The sequence below is a fragment of the Festucalex cinctus genome, chromosome 17 (genome assembly GCF_051991245.1).
Source record: "Festucalex cinctus isolate MCC-2025b chromosome 17, RoL_Fcin_1.0, whole genome shotgun sequence".
NCBI lineage: Eukaryota > Metazoa > Chordata > Actinopteri > Syngnathiformes > Syngnathidae > Festucalex > Festucalex cinctus.
The window spans coordinates 11,139,383-11,156,077 of record NC_135427.1 but is presented as its reverse complement, the minus strand read 5'-3'; the positions used below and the strand labels follow the sequence as shown (position 1 = coordinate 11,156,077).

The following is a 16,695-nucleotide window of genomic DNA, read 5'->3' as shown; positions in this document are numbered from 1 at the left end:
TTTCATACAAATCTTACACGTTACAAGTTTACTGATTAGCATTTTCTAAATTTAAATTAAAAAAATCTCAACAATCTACTTATAGATTCGTATCGGGATTAATCGGTATCGAATCGAATCGTGACCTATGAATCGTGATACGAATCGAATCGTCGGATACTAGGCAACTCACACCCCTATAAGCTGTATGCTACAACTAACATTTTTTAAAAAATCATTAATATGTCTGTCTTGTCCTTTCTATCCATCTAGCTAGCTAGCTAGCTAGCTAGCTAGCTAGACCTGTTGCTCGCTAGCTGTCAATAATCTCGTAACCTACCTTTCGACCTACATTACAACCTAAATATCCTAACTTAACCAAGCCACTAACCCACCCATTTAGCTAACTAGCTAGCTGATGTATTTACCTAATGTGCCTGCCTGTACAAAGTAATCTATCTTAGCGGCGCTAACAAAACAGGACATCATACAGATGAAAAACACAATTTGAACAATAGTGGCGCCAAAGTAATACTTTTATTGCTTTGGGCTGCATAGAAAAACAACAAATAGACAAAATATTTCAGTGAAATTTGCGATTGCCAAACACTTAAAAAAATAAATAAATAAATAAAAATCCTTGACTTCAGGTGACGTGATCCCTCCGGACACCACGCTGGTTTTCGAGATCCATCTGCTGGATTTGTGGAACAAAGCCGACCTGGTGGTCACCAACACCATCAGCACCCCAAAAGACTGCAAGCGCTCGGTGATGCGCAGCGACTTTGTGCGTTACCACTACAACGGCACCCTGCTGGACGGCACCACCTTCGACTCCAGGTGAAGTCGGTCGCCGGGGTTGGTGGTGGGGGGTGGGCAACGCCGACGTTTTCACACATACGCCACAAGTTGGGAACGAGCTTCCAGTTCCGGTCCGAATGACGCTCTTGTGTGCTGTCTGTACTCTGTCACGCAGGGGTGTTGTCTGTTCTGTGTTTGACTTTTTGGCTTATATGAGCCCCCACGCAGCTACGTGCGGAAGCAGACGCGCGACTCCCTGGTGGGCGAGGGCTGGCTGGTCAAAGGCATGGATGAGGGCCTGCTGGGCATGTGCGTGGGCGAGATCCGGAATATCGTCATCCCGCCCTTCAAAGGCTACGGAGAAAAAGGCTCAGGTAGATGAGGACGAGCCATCTAGTGGTGAATGGTGATAATAAAATTTTAAACTATTCAGCAAAAACCAATAGGTGTCAATTATGTGCAAATTTTTACTATTTGCAGGTCGGCCCAATCTTTATCCTTTGCGAATAGAGGAAATCCGCATATAGTTGAAACCCATTAACTCATTCACTCCCAGCTATTTTCGGCGAAGCAACCCATTTGGTGCCGGCTGTTTTACTGGAGTGTGACTGATTTTACAAGGTCCACAGAATATTGTGTTCGATTGCTATAAAAACATGGAACCTACTAAAAGAAAGATTAACAGCTTTTCTTTCACCAGGGAAAAAAAATGTTTCCATTTTGCAGCAATTGGCATTAGAATTCACATTCACAAAAAGAGCTTATTGCAACATGATCTTGGCTGATCTCTTATACTCTGCTGCGGTTGTTGCTTTAAGCCACCTCTTCATATCAGAAGCTGCACCAAAGCCTTCTGTATGCTCTTGCATAAAAAAACCCAACAACAAAGCAAACGTATAAATACGTTTTTGGGAATGAAGGACAAAGTATTAAAAATGTATTTTACACGTTTTTGGGTTTGATTGAGTGAAATTGCATTGTGAAGTGGATTTTTTTTTTTTTTTTTGTAAACCCTAATAATTATTTAAAAAAAAATGCTGACAAACCTCCAACATGCTTTGCGTGAAAAACTTTTTGGTGCCTCCCCCAAAAAAAACAAACCGATAACAATTCTATAAAAAAATAAATAAAAAATAAAATGCTTGGAAAAAAATAGCGAATTTTTTGTCCACTGTAGTAGAGGAAAAATGTTAACCCCAAAACAAAAAAACTAATTAAAAAAAACAACAACAACAGCATAACAGCGAAATTCTTCCTCACCATGTAATAGTAATAGTAAAACAATAATAGTTGTTCAATTTTATAAGAAATTGGTCCCCACTTCTGACACATTTTCTCCAACCAGGAGTGGAGGTCCCCCCCCACGCCACTCTGATATTTGACGTCCTGCTCGTGGACATCCACAACCCCAAAGACAACATCACCGTGGAGGATCAGGTGGTGCCCGAGTCGTGCGCTCGCAGGACGGTGTCGGGCGATTACATCCGCTACCACTACAACGGGACCTTCCGCAACGGCGTCACCTTTGACACCAGGTCAGTGCACCTCTTTTCCTGGCCTTTTATTGAGCCGGTGAACTCAATTGGGCACGAGTGAATTCCCCCATGTGCCGTGTGGGCAGCTACCAGAGGAACAGCACGTATAACACGTACATCGGGATGGGCTACGTGATCGCGGGTATGGACCAGGCCCTGCTGGGGGTCTGCATGGGCGAGCGAAGGAGGGTCGTCATCCCGCCGACCCTGGCGTACGGCAAAGACGGAGCAGGTACCTCCCAGATTGGGTTGAGACAAAAAAAAAACATAAATAGCCTATTTTAGTATTTTGAAATAATGGTATTCTGCCCTTGCTACGTCCCCGCTGTAGCAAGACAGATAAGTAATGCATTCCATGTTGATGAATCTTGCAACTTTATTCACCGTGAAGATGACTCAAGGTATAAAACTGTAACAACAAACATAAAAAGATTTGCATGCTGTTGTGAAATAAAATACAATAAAAGGTTGTGCCCTACTTGTTTGCTGTATGATAAACAATACAATAAAATAGCATGCTAGCTAACGCGCTAACCGTTAGCTCGATGCTAATTGCTACCAGGGTTAGTTTTTTTTTTTTTTTTTTGTTTTTTGTTTTTTTTAATTTAGGGAGTTTTTACATTTTTTTTTGTAAAATGTAGTTGGTTAGTTTTCGTTTTTTTAAAAGTATTTTCGTTTACCTAAATTGTTTTTTTAATTTTAGTTTTTTCATTAGTTTTAGTTAACTAAAATAACCTTAATCGCTACCTCGAGGCTCAAAGCTAATCGTAAGTACGTTCTAGCATCTCTTTGATGCAAATGATTAACAACAACCCCTATAATGTATAAATTAATGACTCCAAATTTCACACAAAACATTTTCCATATATACGTACAGGCTGTGCTTGGTAGCTTCTTTCCGCTTAACAGGAAGTGCCTAACCCAACAACATCTGGTTTTCTTTTCACAATAAACGTAACTTTACTTTGCAAAATAAAGCAGGTCTGAAACCATAGGAAAAAAAATAAAACAATACATGGCTCTTCAGGAGCCAGCCCATGGAATGTCAAACTAAATAACGGTGGCCCGTGTTTCCACAGGCGATGTGATCCCGCCGTACGCCGTGCTCGTCTTCGACATCCACGTTATCGACTTCCACAACCCGAGCGACCAAGTGGACGTGAAGGTCCTACACCGGCCTGAAGCGTGCAACCACACCACCGAGGTGGACGATCTGGTTCACTACCACTACAACTGCACCCTAGTGGACGGCACGCGACTCTTCTCCTCGTGAGTCCACGCCACATTTTGGATTAGGATCGTTTTGGAATTTTCCTTTCGTTGTCATTTTCAGTGGCATTATTATTTTTTTTTTTGTGACAGCCACGATTACGAGAGCCTCCAGGACGCGGTTCTGGGCTCGGACAAGGTGATCGACGGGCTGGACCAGGCCTTGCGGGGCATGTGCGAGGGCGAGAGGAGACTGGTCACCGTGCCGCCTCACTTGGGTCACGGAGAAAAGGGAGGCGAGTGCTCCCACCATCTTCAACTGTCTCATTTTAACAACAAAACAAAAATCACTATCGTCGTTAACTTGTTGTCCGTTTCAGCGCCGGGTGTGCCGAGCAGCGCCGTGCTGGTGTTCGATATCGAGATGGTGCGCGTGCAGAAGGGCGTGCCGCCGGGTTATCTGTTCGTGTGGCTGGAGGACACGCCCCAAGATTTGTTTCAGGCCATGGACGTCAACAAGGATGCTGCCGTGCCCCAGGAAGAGGTAGTGATGCCTTCACGAATACTTTTCCTTTTCCAGCAGTAGAGAGGAATGCAATACATTTATTGTCATATTTACTTAACTTTTTTAAACGACCATGTATAGTAAGGCATTTAAAAAACAAACAGCCGTGTATAGTAAGGTGTATTTTTTCCCCCCAAAAAAATACACACACACACACACACACACACACACACACACACACACACACACACACACACACACACACACACACACAAAAGACCATGTATAGTAAGTTGGGTTTTTTTTCTCCCCCCAAATAACAACCATGTATAGTAAGGCACTTTTTTTCTCCCCCCAAAAAATGACCATGTATAGTAAGGTGTTTTTGTTTTTTTTTTCACCCAAAAAACCAGGTGTTTTTTTTTTTTTTTCTCCTAAAAAAACTATGTATAGTAAGGCCTTATTTCCCCCCAAAAAATGACCATGTATAGAAAGGCATTTTTTTTTTCCGGCCAAAAAATGACCATGTATAGGAAGGTGTATTTTTTTCCCCAAAAAACCCAACCATGTATAGTAAGGCGTTTTTATTCTCCAAAAAATGACCATGTATAGTAAGGTGTATTTTATTTTCCCCCTAAAAAAATGACCGTGTATAGTAAGGCGTTTTTTTTTTTTTTCTCGCTCCAAAAAAATTACCATGTATAGTAAGGCTTTTTTTTTTTCCCTCAAACAATGATCATGTATAGTAAGGCGTTTTTATTCTCCAAAAAATGACCATGTATAGTAAGGTGTATTTTTTTTCCGTTCAAAAAACAACCGTGTGGGTGTATTCCCATGTAAACACCATGTAAAGTAAGGCCTTATCCCCCCCCAAAAAAATAAAAATACAAATGACCAAGGCGTTTTTTATTTTAATAAAAAAACGACCATGTATAGTAAGGCATTTTTTATTTTAGTAAAAAAAAACAAAAAAAATCAATCATGTATACTAAGGCGTTTTTTATTTTATTAAAAAAACGACCATTTATAGTAAGGCATTTTTTATTTAAAAAAAAAAAAAAAGGACCATGTATAGTAAGGCGTTTTTTATTTAAAAAAAACAAAAAACGACCATGCATTGAAAGGCGTTTTTTATTTTATTAAAAAAACGACAATGTAGAGTAAGGCATTTTTTATTTTAATAAAAAAAAAAAAAAAACGACCATGCATAGTAAGGCGTTTTTTATTTTATTAAAAAAACGACCATGTAGAGTAAGGCATTTTTTATTTTATTAAAAAAACGACCATGTATAGTAAGGCGTTTTTTATTTTAAAAAAAAAACAATGACCATGTATAGTAAGGCATTTTTTATTTTAGTAAAAAAAACAAAAAAAATCGACCATGTATAGTAAGGCGTTTTTTATTTTATTAAAAAAACGACCATGTATACTAAGGCGTTTTTTATTTTATTAAAAAAACGACCATGTATACTAAGGCGTTTTTTATTTTATTAAAAAAACGACCATGTAGAGTCAGGCATTTTTTATTTTATTAAAAAAACGACCATGTATAGTAAGGCGTTTTTTATTTTATTAAAAAAAACGACCATGTATAGTAAGGCTTTTTTTTCCGACAGAAAAAACGACCATGTAGAGTAAGGCTTTTTTTTTCGACAAAAAAACGACCATGTATAGTAAGGCTTTTTTTTCGACAAAAAAAATGACCATGTATAGTAAGGCTTTTTTTTCCGACAAAAAAACGACCATGTATAGTAAGGCTTTTTTTTTTTCCGACAAAAAACGACCATGTATAGTAAGGCTTTTTTTTCGACAAAAAAACGACCATGTATAGTAAGGCTTTTTTTTTCGACAAAAAAATGACCATGTATAGTAAGGCTTTTTTTTTCCGACAAAAAAACGACCATGTATAGTAAGGCTTTTTTTTCCGACAAAAAAATGACCATGTATAGTAAGGCTTTTTTTTCGACAAAAAAACGACCATGTATAGTAAGGCTTTTTTTTTCGACAAAAAAACGACCATGTATAGTAAGGCTTTTTTTTTCCTACAAAAAAACGACCATGTATAGTAAGGCTTTTTTTTCGACAAAAAAATGACCATGTATAGTAAGGCTTTTTTTTCAGACAAAAAAACGACCATGTATAGTAAGGCTTTTTTTTCGACAAAAAAATGACCATGTATAGTAAGGCTTTTTTTTTTTCCGACAAAAAAATGACCATGTATAGTAAGGCTTTTTTTTTCGACAAAAAAACGACCATGTATAGTAAGGCTTTTTTTTCTGACAAAAAAACGACCATGTATAGTAAGGCTTTTTTTTTCCTACAAAAAAACGACCATGTATATAGTAAGGCTTTTTTTTTCGACAAAAAAAATGACCATGTATAGTAAGGCTTTTTTTTCAGACAAAAAAACGACCATGTATAGTAAGGCTTTTTTTTCGACAAAAAAATGACCACGTATAGTAAGGCTTTTTTTTTCGACAAAAAAATGACCATGTATAGCAAGGCTTTTTTTTCCGACAAAAAAACGACCATGTATAGTAAGGCTTTTTTTTTCCTACAAAAAAACGACCATGTATAGTAAGGCTTTTTTTTCGACAAAAAAATGACCATGTATAGTAAGGCTTTTTTTTTCCGACAAAAAAATGACCATGTATAGTAAGGCTTTTTTTTTTCCTACAAAAAAACGACCATGTATAGTCAGGCTTTTTTTTTCCGACAAAAAAACGACCATGTATAGTAAGGCTTTTTTTTTTCCGACAAAAAACGACCATGTATAGTAAGGCTTTTTTTTCGACAAAAAAACGACCATGTACAGTAAGGCTTTTTTTTCCGACAAAAAAACGACCATGTATAGTAAGGCTTTTTTTTTTCGACAAAAAAACAACCATGTATAGTAAGGCTTTTTTTTTCCGACAAAAAAACGACCATGTATAGTAAGGCTTTTTTTTCTGACAAAAAAACGACCATGTATAGTAAGGCTTTTTTTTCTGACAAAAAAACGACCATGTATAGTAAGGCTTTTTTTTCTGACAAAAAAACGACCATGTATAGTAAGGCTTTTTTTTCTGACAAAAAAACGACCATGTATAGTAAGGCTTTTTTTTCCGACAAAAAAACGACCATGTATAGTAAGGCTTTTTTTTCCGACAAAAAATTGACCATGTATAGTAAGGCTTTTTTTTCCGACAAAAAAACGACCATGTATAGTAAGGCTTTTTTTTCCGACAAAAAAACGACCATGTATAGTAAGGCTTTTTTTTTCGACAAAAAAACGACCATGTATAGTAAGGCTTTTTTTTTCGACAAAAAAACGACCATGTATAGTAAGGCTTTTTTTCCGACAAAAAAACGACCATGTATAGTAAGGCTTTTTTTTCCGACAAAAAAACGACCATGTATAGTAAGGCTTTTTTTTCCGACAAAAAAACGACCATGAAAAGTAAGGCTTTTTTTTCCGACAAAAAAACGACCATGTATAGTAAGGCTTTTTTTTTTTTCCGACAAAAAAACGACCATGTATAGTAAGGCTTTTTTTTCGACAAAAAAACGACCATGTATAGTAAGGCTTTTTTTTTCGACAAAAAAACGACCATGTATAGTAAGGCTTTTTTTTTCGACAAAAAAACGACCATGTATAGTAAGGCTTTTTTTTTCCGACAAAAAAACGACCATGTATAGTAAGGCTTTTTTTTCCGACAAAAAAATGACCATGTATAGTAAGGCTTTTTTTTCGACAAAAAAACGACCATGTATAGTAAGGCTTTTTTTTTCGACAAAAAAACGACCATGTATAGTAAGGCTTTTTTTTTCCTACAAAAAAACGACCATGTATAGTAAGGCTTTTTTTTCGACAAAAAAATGACCATGTATAGTCAGGCTTTTTTTTCAGACAAAAAAACGACCATGTATAGTAAGGCTTTTTTTTCGACAAAAAAATGACCATGTATATAGTAAGGCTTTTTTTTTTTCCGACAAAAAAATGACCATGTATAGTAAGGCTTTTTTTTTCGACAAAAAAACGACCATGTATAGTAAGGCTTTTTTTTCTGACAAAAAAACGACCATGTATAGTAAGGCTTTTTTTTTCCTACAAAAAAACGACCATGTATATAGTAAGGCTTTTTTTTTCGACAAAAAAAATGACCATGTATAGTAAGGCTTTTTTTTCAGACAAAAAAACGACCATGTAGAGTAAGGCTTTTTTTTCGACAAAAAAATGACCACGTATAGTAAGGCTTTTTTTTTCGACAAAAAAATGACCATGTATAGTAAGGCTTTTTTTTTCCTACAAAAAAACGACCATGTATAGTAAGGCTTTTTTTTCGACAAAAAAATGACCATGTATAGTAAGGCTTTTTTTTCCGACAAAAAAACGACCATGTATAGTAAGGCTTTTTTTTTTCCTACAAAAAAACGACCATGTATAGTCAGGCTTTTTTTTTCCGACAAAAAAACGACCATGTATAGTAAGGCTTTTTTTTTTCCGACAAAAAACGACCATGTATAGTAAGGCTTTTTTTTTCGACAAAAAAACGACCATGTATAGTAAGGCTTTTTTTTTCCTACAAAAAAACGACCACGTATAGTAAGGCTTTTTTTTCGACAAAAAAACGACCATGTACAGTAAGGCTTTTTTTTCCGACAAAAAAACGACCATGTATAGTAAGGCTTTTTTTTTCGACAAAAAAACAACCATGTATAGTAAGGCTTTTTTTTTCAGACAAAAAAACGACCATGTATAGTAAGGCTTTTTTTTCTGACAAAAAAACGACCATGTATAGTAAAGCTTTTTTTTCTGACAAAAAAACGACCATGTATAGTAAGGCTTTTTTTTCTGACAAAAAAACGACCATGTATAGTAAGGCTTTTTTTTCTGACAAAAAAACGACCATGTATAGTAAGGCTTTTTTTTCCGACAAAAAAACGACCATGTATAGTAAGGCTTTTTTTTCCGACAAAAAATTGACCATGTATAGTAAGGCTTTTTTTTCCGACAAAAAAACGACCATGTATAGTAAGGCTTTTTTTTCCGACAAAAAAACGACCATGTATAGTAAGGCTTTTTTTTTCGACAAAAAAACGACCATGTATAGTAAGGCTTTTTTTTCCGACAAAAAAACGACCATGTATAGTAAGGCTTTTTTTCCGACAAAAAAACGACCATGTATAGTAAGGCTTTTTTTTCCGACAAAAAAACGACCATGTATAGTAAGGCTTTTTTTTCCGACAAAAAAACGACCATGTATAGTAAGGCTTTTTTTTCCGACAAAAAAACGACCATGTATAGTAAGGCTTTTTTTTTCGACAAAAAAACGACCATGTATAGTAAGGCTTTTTTTCCGACAAAAAAACGACCATGTATAGTCAGGCTTTTTTTTTCCGACAAAAAAACGACCATGTATAGTAAGGCTTTTTTTTTTCCGACAAAAAACGACCATGTATAGTAAGGCTTTTTTTTTCGACAAAAAAACGACCATGTATAGTAAGGCTTTTTTTTTCCTACAAAAAAACGACCACGTACAGTAAGGCTTTTTTTTCGACAAAAAAACGACCATGTACAGTAAGGCTTTTTTTTCCGACAAAAAAACGACCATGTATAGTAAGGCTTTTTTTTTCGACAAAAAAACAACCATGTATAGTAAGGCTTTTTTTTTCCGACAAAAAAACGACCATGTATAGTAAAGCTTTTTTTTCTGACAAAAAAACGACCATGTATAGTAAGGCTTTTTTTTCTGACAAAAAAACGACCATGTATAGTAAGGCTTTTTTTTCTGACAAAAAAACGACCATGTATAGTAAGGCTTTTTTTTCCGACAAAAAAACGACCATGTATAGTAAGGCTTTTTTTTTCCGACAAAAAATGACCATGTATAGTAAGGCTTTTTTTTCCAACAAAAAAACGACCATGTATAGTAAGGCTTTTTTTTTTCCTACAAAAAAACGACCATGTATAGTCAGGCTTTTTTTTTCCGACAAAAAAACGACCACGTATAGTAAGGCTTTTTTTTTCGACAAAAAAATGACCATGTATAGTAAGGCTTTTTTTTCCGACAAAAAAACGACCATGTATAGTAAGGCTTTTTTTTTCCGACAAAAAAACGACCATGTATAGTAAGGCTTTTTTTTCGACAAAAAAATGACCATGTATAGTAAGGCTTTTTTTTTCAGACAAAAAAATGACCATGTATAGTAAGGCTTTTTTTTCCGACAAAAAAACGACCATGTATAGTAAGGCTTTTTTTTTTCCTACAAAAAAACGACCATGTATAGTCAGGCTTTTTTTTTCCGACAAAAAAACGACCATGTATAGTAAGGCTTTTTTTTTCCGACAAAAAACGACCATGTATAGTAAGGCTTTTTTTTTCGACAAAAAAACGACCATGTATAGTAAGGCTTTTTTTTTCCTACAAAAAAACGACCACGTATAGTAAGGCTTTTTTTTCGACAAAAAAACGACCATGTACAGTAAGGCTTTTTTTTCCGACAAAAAAACGACCATGTATAGTAAGGCTTTTTTTTTCGACAAAAAAACAACCATGTATAGTAAGGCTTTTTTTTTCCGACAAAAAAACGACCATGTATAGTAAGGCTTTTTTTTCTGACAAAAAAACGACCATGTATAGTAAGGCTTTTTTTTCCGACAAAAAAACGACCATGTATAGTAAGGCTTTTTTTTCCGACAAAAAATTGACCATGTATAGTAAGGCTTTTTTTTCCGACAAAAAAACGACCATGTATAGTAAGGCTTTTTTTTCCGACAAAAAAACGACCATGTATAGTAAGGCTTTTTTTTTCGACAAAAAAACGACCATGTATAGTAAGGCTTTTTTTTCCGACAAAAAAACGACCATGTATAGTAAGGCTTTTTTTCCGACAAAAAAACGACCATGTATAGTAAGGCTTTTTTTTCCGACAAAAAAACGACCATGTATAGTAAGGCTTTTTTTCCGACAAAAAAACGACCATGTATAGTAAGGCTTTTTTTTCCGACAAAAAAACGACCATGTATAGTAAGGCTTTTTTTTCCGACAAAAAAACGACCATGTATAGTAAGGCTTTTTTTTCCGACAAAAAAACGACCATGTATAGTAAGGCTTTTTTTTTCGACAAAAAAACGACCATGTATAGTAAGGCTTTTTTTCCGACAAAAAAACGACCATGTATAGTCAGGCTTTTTTTTTCCGACAAAAAAACGACCATGTATAGTAAGGCTTTTTTTTTTCCGACAAAAAACGACCATGTATAGTAAGGCTTTTTTTTTCGACAAAAAAACGACCATGTATAGTAAGGCTTTTTTTTTCCGACAAAAAAACGACCACGTACAGTAAGGCTTTTTTTTCGACAAAAAAACGACCATGTATAGTAAGGCTTTTTTTTCAGACAAAAAATTGACCATGTATAGTAAGGCTTTTTTTTCCGACAAAAAAACGACCATGTATAGTAAGGCTTTTTTTTCCGACAAAAAAACGACCATGTATAGTAAGGCTTTTTTTTTCGACAAAAAAACGACCATGTATAGTAAGGCTTTTTTTTCCGACAAAAAAACGACCATGTATAGTAAGGCTTTTTTTCCGACAAAAAAACGACCATGTATAGTAAGGCTTTTTTTTCCGACAAAAAAACGACCATGTATAGTAAGGCTTTTTTTTCCGACAAAAAAACGACCATGTATAGTAAGGCTTTTTTTTCCGACAAAAAAACGACCATGTATAGTAAGGCTTTTTTTTCCGACAAAAAAACGACCATGTATAGTAAGGCTTTTTTTTCCGACAAAAAAACGACCATGTATAGTAAGGCTTTTTTTTCCGACAAAAAAACGACCATGTATAGTAAGGCTTTTTTTTCGACAAAAAAACGACCATGTATAGTAAGGCTTTTTTTTTCGACAAAAAAACGACCATGTATAGTAAGGCTTTTTTTTTCGACAAAAAAATGACCATGTATAGTAAGGCTTTTTTTTTCCGACAAAAAAACGACCATGTATAGTAAGGCTTTTTTTTCCGACAAAAAAACGACCATGTATAGTAAGGCTTTTTTTTCGACAAAAAAATGACCACGTATAGTAAGGCTTTTTTTTTCGACAAAAAAATGCCCATGTATAGTGAGGCTTTTTTTTCCGACAAAAAAACGACCATGTATAGTAAGGCTTTTTTTTTCCTACAAAAAAACGACCATGTATAGTAAGGCTTTTTTTTCGACAAAAAAATGACCATGTATAGTAAGGCTTTTTTTTTCAGACAAAAAAATGACCATGTATAGTAAGGCTTTTTTTTCCGACAAAAAAACGACCATGTATAGTAAGGCTTTTTTTTTTCCTACAAAAAAACGACCATGTATAGTCAGGCTTTTTTTTTCCGACAAAAAAACGACCATGTATAGTAAGGCTTTTTTTTTTCCGACAAAAAACGACCATGTATAGTAAGGCTTTTTTTTTCGACAAAAAAACGACCATGTATAGTAAGGCTTTTTTTTTCCTACAAAAAAACGACCACGTATAGTAAGGCTTTTTTTTCGACAAAAAAACGACCATGTACAGTAAGGCTTTTTTTTCCGACAAAAAAACGACCATGTATAGTAAGGCTTTTTTTTTCGACAAAAAAACAACCATGTATAGTAAGGCTTTTTTTTTCCGACAAAAAAACGACCATGTATAGTAAGGCTTTTTTTTCTGACAAAAAAACGACCATGTATAGTAAAGCTTTTTTTTCTGACAAAAAAACGACCATGTATAGTAAGGCTTTTTTTTCCGACAAAAAATTGACCATGTATAGTAAGGCTTTTTTTCCGACAAAAAAACGACCATGTATAGTAAGGCTTTTTTTTCCGACAAAAAAACGACCATGTATAGTAAGGCTTTTTTTTCCGACAAAAAAACGACCATGTATAGTAAGGCTTTTTTTTCCGACAAAAAAACGACCATGTATAGTAAGGCTTTTTTTTCCGACAAAAAAACGACCATGTATAGTAAGGCTTTTTTTTCCGACAAAAAAACGACCATGTATAGTAAGGCTTTTTTTTCCGACAAAAAAACGACCATGTATAGTAAGGCTTTTTTTTTTTTCCGACAAAAAACGACCATGTATAGTAAGGCTTTTTTTTCGACAAAAAAACGACCATGTACAGTAAGGCTTTTTTTTCCGACAAAAAAACGACCATGTATAGTAAGGCTTTTTTTTTCGACAAAAAAACAACCATGTATAGTAAGGCTTTTTTTTTCAGACAAAAAAACGACCATGTATAGTAAGGCTTTTTTTTTCGACAAAAAAACAACCATGTATAGTAAGGCTTTTTTTTTCCGACAAAAAAACGACCATGTATAGTAAAGCTTTTTTTTCTGACAAAAAAACGACCATGTATAGTAAGGCTTTTTTTTCTGACAAAAAAACGACCATGTATAGTAAGGCTTTTTTTTCTGACAAAAAAACGACCATGTATAGTAAGGCTTTTTTTTCCGACAAAAAAACGACCATGTATAGTAAGGCTTTTTTTTTCCGACAAAAAATGACCATGTATAGTAAGGCTTTTTTTTCCAACAAAAAAACGACCATGTATAGTAAGGCTTTTTTTTTTCCTACAAAAAAACGACCATGTATAGTCAGGCTTTTTTTTTCCGACAAAAAAACGACCACGTATAGTAAGGCTTTTTTTTTCGACAAAAAAATGACCATGTATAGTAAGGCTTTTTTTTCCGACAAAAAAACGACCATGTATAGTAAGGCTTTTTTTTTCCGACAAAAAAACGACCATGTATAGTAAGGCTTTTTTTTCGACAAAAAAATGACCATGTATAGTAAGGCTTTTTTTTTCAGACAAAAAAATGACCATGTATAGTAAGGCTTTTTTTTCCGACAAAAAAACGACCATGTATAGTAAGGCTTTTTTTTTTCCTACAAAAAAACGACCATGTATAGTCAGGCTTTTTTTTTCCGACAAAAAAACGACCATGTATAGTAAGGCTTTTTTTTTTCCGACAAAAAACGACCATGTATAGTAAGGCTTTTTTTTTCGACAAAAAAACGACCATGTATAGTAAGGCTTTTTTTTTCCTACAAAAAAACGACCACGTATAGTAAGGCTTTTTTTTCGACAAAAAAACGACCATGTACAGTAAGGCTTTTTTTTCCGACAAAAAAACGACCATGTATAGTAAGGCTTTTTTTTTCGACAAAAAAACAACCATGTATAGTAAGGCTTTTTTTTTCCGACAAAAAAACGACCATGTATAGTAAGGCTTTTTTTTCTGACAAAAAAACGACCATGTATAGTAAGGCTTTTTTTTCCGACAAAAAAACGACCATGTATAGTAAGGCTTTTTTTTCCGACAAAAAATTGACCATGTATAGTAAGGCTTTTTTTTCCGACAAAAAAACGACCATGTATAGTAAGGCTTTTTTTTCCGACAAAAAAACGACCATGTATAGTAAGGCTTTTTTTTTCGACAAAAAAACGACCATGTATAGTAAGGCTTTTTTTTCCGACAAAAAAACGACCATGTATAGTAAGGCTTTTTTTCCGACAAAAAAACGACCATGTATAGTAAGGCTTTTTTTTCCGACAAAAAAACGACCATGTATAGTAAGGCTTTTTTTTCCGACAAAAAAACGACCATGTATAGTAAGGCTTTTTTTTCCGACAAAAAACGACCATGTATAGTAAGGCTTTTTTTTTCGACAAAAAAACGACCATGTATAGTAAGGCTTTTTTTTTCCTACAAAAAAACGACCACGTATAGTAAGGCTTTTTTTTCGACAAAAAAACGACCATGTACAGTAAGGCTTTTTTTTCCGACAAAAAAACGACCATGTATAGTAAGGCTTTTTTTTTCGACAAAAAAACAACCATGTATAGTAAGGCTTTTTTTTTCCGACAAAGAAACGACCATGTATAGTAAGGCTTTTTTTTCTGACAAAAAAACGACCATGTATAGTAAGGCTTTTTTTTCTGACAAAAAAACGACCATGTATAGTAAGGCTTTTTTTTCCGACAAAAAAACGACCATGTATAGTAAGGCTTTTTTTTCCGACAAAAAAACGACCATGTATAGTAAGGCTTTTTTTTCCGACAAAAAAACGACCATGTATAGTAAGGCTTTTTTTTTTTTCCGACAAAAAACGACCATGTATAGTAAGGCTTTTTTTTCGACAAAAAAACGACCATGTATAGTAAGGCTTTTTTTTTCGACAAAAAAACGACCATGTATAGTAAGGCTTTTTTTTTCGACAAAAAAATGACCATGTATAGTAAGGCTTTTTTTTTCCGACAAAAAAACGACCATGTATAGTAAGGCTTTTTTTTCCGACAAAAAAATGACCATGTATAGTAAGGCTTTTTTTTCGACAAAAAAACGACCATGTATAGTAAGGCTTTTTTTTTCGACAAAAAAACGACCATGTATAGTAAGGCTTTTTTTTTCCTACAAAAAAACGACCATGTATAGTAAGGCTTTTTTTTCGACAAAAAAATGACCATGTATAGTAAGGCTTTTTTTTCAGACAAAAAAACGACCATGTATAGTAAGGCTTTTTTTTCGACAAAAAAATGACCATGTATAGTAAGGCTTTTTTTTTCGACAAAAAAACGACCATGTATAGTAAGGCTTTTTTTTCTGACAAAAAAACGACCATGTATAGTAAGGCTTTTTTTTTCCTACAAAAAAACGACCATGTATATAGTAAGGCTTTTTTTTTCGACAAAAAAAATGACCATGTATAGTAAGGCTTTTTTTTCAGACAAAAAAACGACCATGTAGAGTAAGGCTTTTTTTTCGACAAAAAATGACCACGTATAGTAAGGCTTTTTTTTTCGACAAAAAAATGACCATGTATAGTAAGGCTTTTTTTTCCGACAAAAAAACGACCATGTATAGTAAGGCTTTTTTTTTCCTACAAAAAAACGACCATGTATAGTAAGGCTTTTTTTTCGACAAAAAAATGACCATGTATAGTAAGGCTTTTTTTTTCAGACAAAAAAATGACCATGTATAGTAAGGCTTTTTTTTCCGACAAAAAAACGACCATGTATAGTAAGGCTTTTTTTTTCCTACAAAAAAACGACCATGTATAGTCAGGCTTTTTTTTTCCGACAAAAAAACGACCATGTATAGTAAGGCTTTTTTTTTTCCGACAAAAAACGACCATGTATAGTAAGGCTTTTTTTTTCGACAAAAAAACGACCATGTATAGTAAGGCTTTTTTTTTCCTACAAAAAAACGACCACGTATAGTAAGGCTTTTTTTTCGACAAAAAAACGACCATGTACAGTAAGGCTTTTTTTTCCGACAAAAAAACAACCATGTATAGTAAGGCTTTTTTTTTCGACAAAAAAACAACCATGTATAGTAAGGCTTTTTTTTTCCGACAAAAAAACGACCATGTATAGTAAGGCTTTTTTTTCCGACAAAAAAACGACCATGTATAGTAAGGCTTTTTTTTTCGACAAAAAAACGACCATGTATAGTAAGGCTTTTTTTTCCGACAAAAAAACGACCATGTATAGTAAGGCTTTTTTTCCGACAAAAAAACGACCATGTATAGTAAGGCTTTTTTTTCCGACAAAAAAACGACCATGTATAGTAAGGCTTTTTTTTCCGACAAAAAAACGACCATGTATAGTAAGGCTTTTTTTTCCGACAAAAAAACGACCATGTATAGTAAGGCTTTTTTTTTC

The 16,695-nt window shown here is 34.3% G+C and overlaps 1 protein-coding gene across 1 annotated transcript in view; it reads left to right on the top strand.

Moving 5' to 3' along the window:
* LOC144004520 (peptidyl-prolyl cis-trans isomerase FKBP10-like) overlaps nucleotides 1-16,695 on the top strand; it is a 90,926-nt gene that overhangs the window by 1,338 nt on the left and 72,893 nt on the right. The window contains exons 3-9 of the mRNA XM_077501719.1: nucleotides 630-819; nucleotides 1,009-1,154; nucleotides 2,126-2,315; nucleotides 2,402-2,547; nucleotides 3,395-3,584; nucleotides 3,678-3,820; nucleotides 3,905-4,068. Coding sequence (XP_077357845.1) covers nucleotides 630-819; nucleotides 1,009-1,154; nucleotides 2,126-2,315; nucleotides 2,402-2,547; nucleotides 3,395-3,584; nucleotides 3,678-3,820; nucleotides 3,905-4,068 — 1,169 coding nt within the window. The remainder of the gene's footprint in view (nucleotides 1-629; nucleotides 820-1,008; nucleotides 1,155-2,125; nucleotides 2,316-2,401; nucleotides 2,548-3,394; nucleotides 3,585-3,677; nucleotides 3,821-3,904; nucleotides 4,069-16,695) is intronic.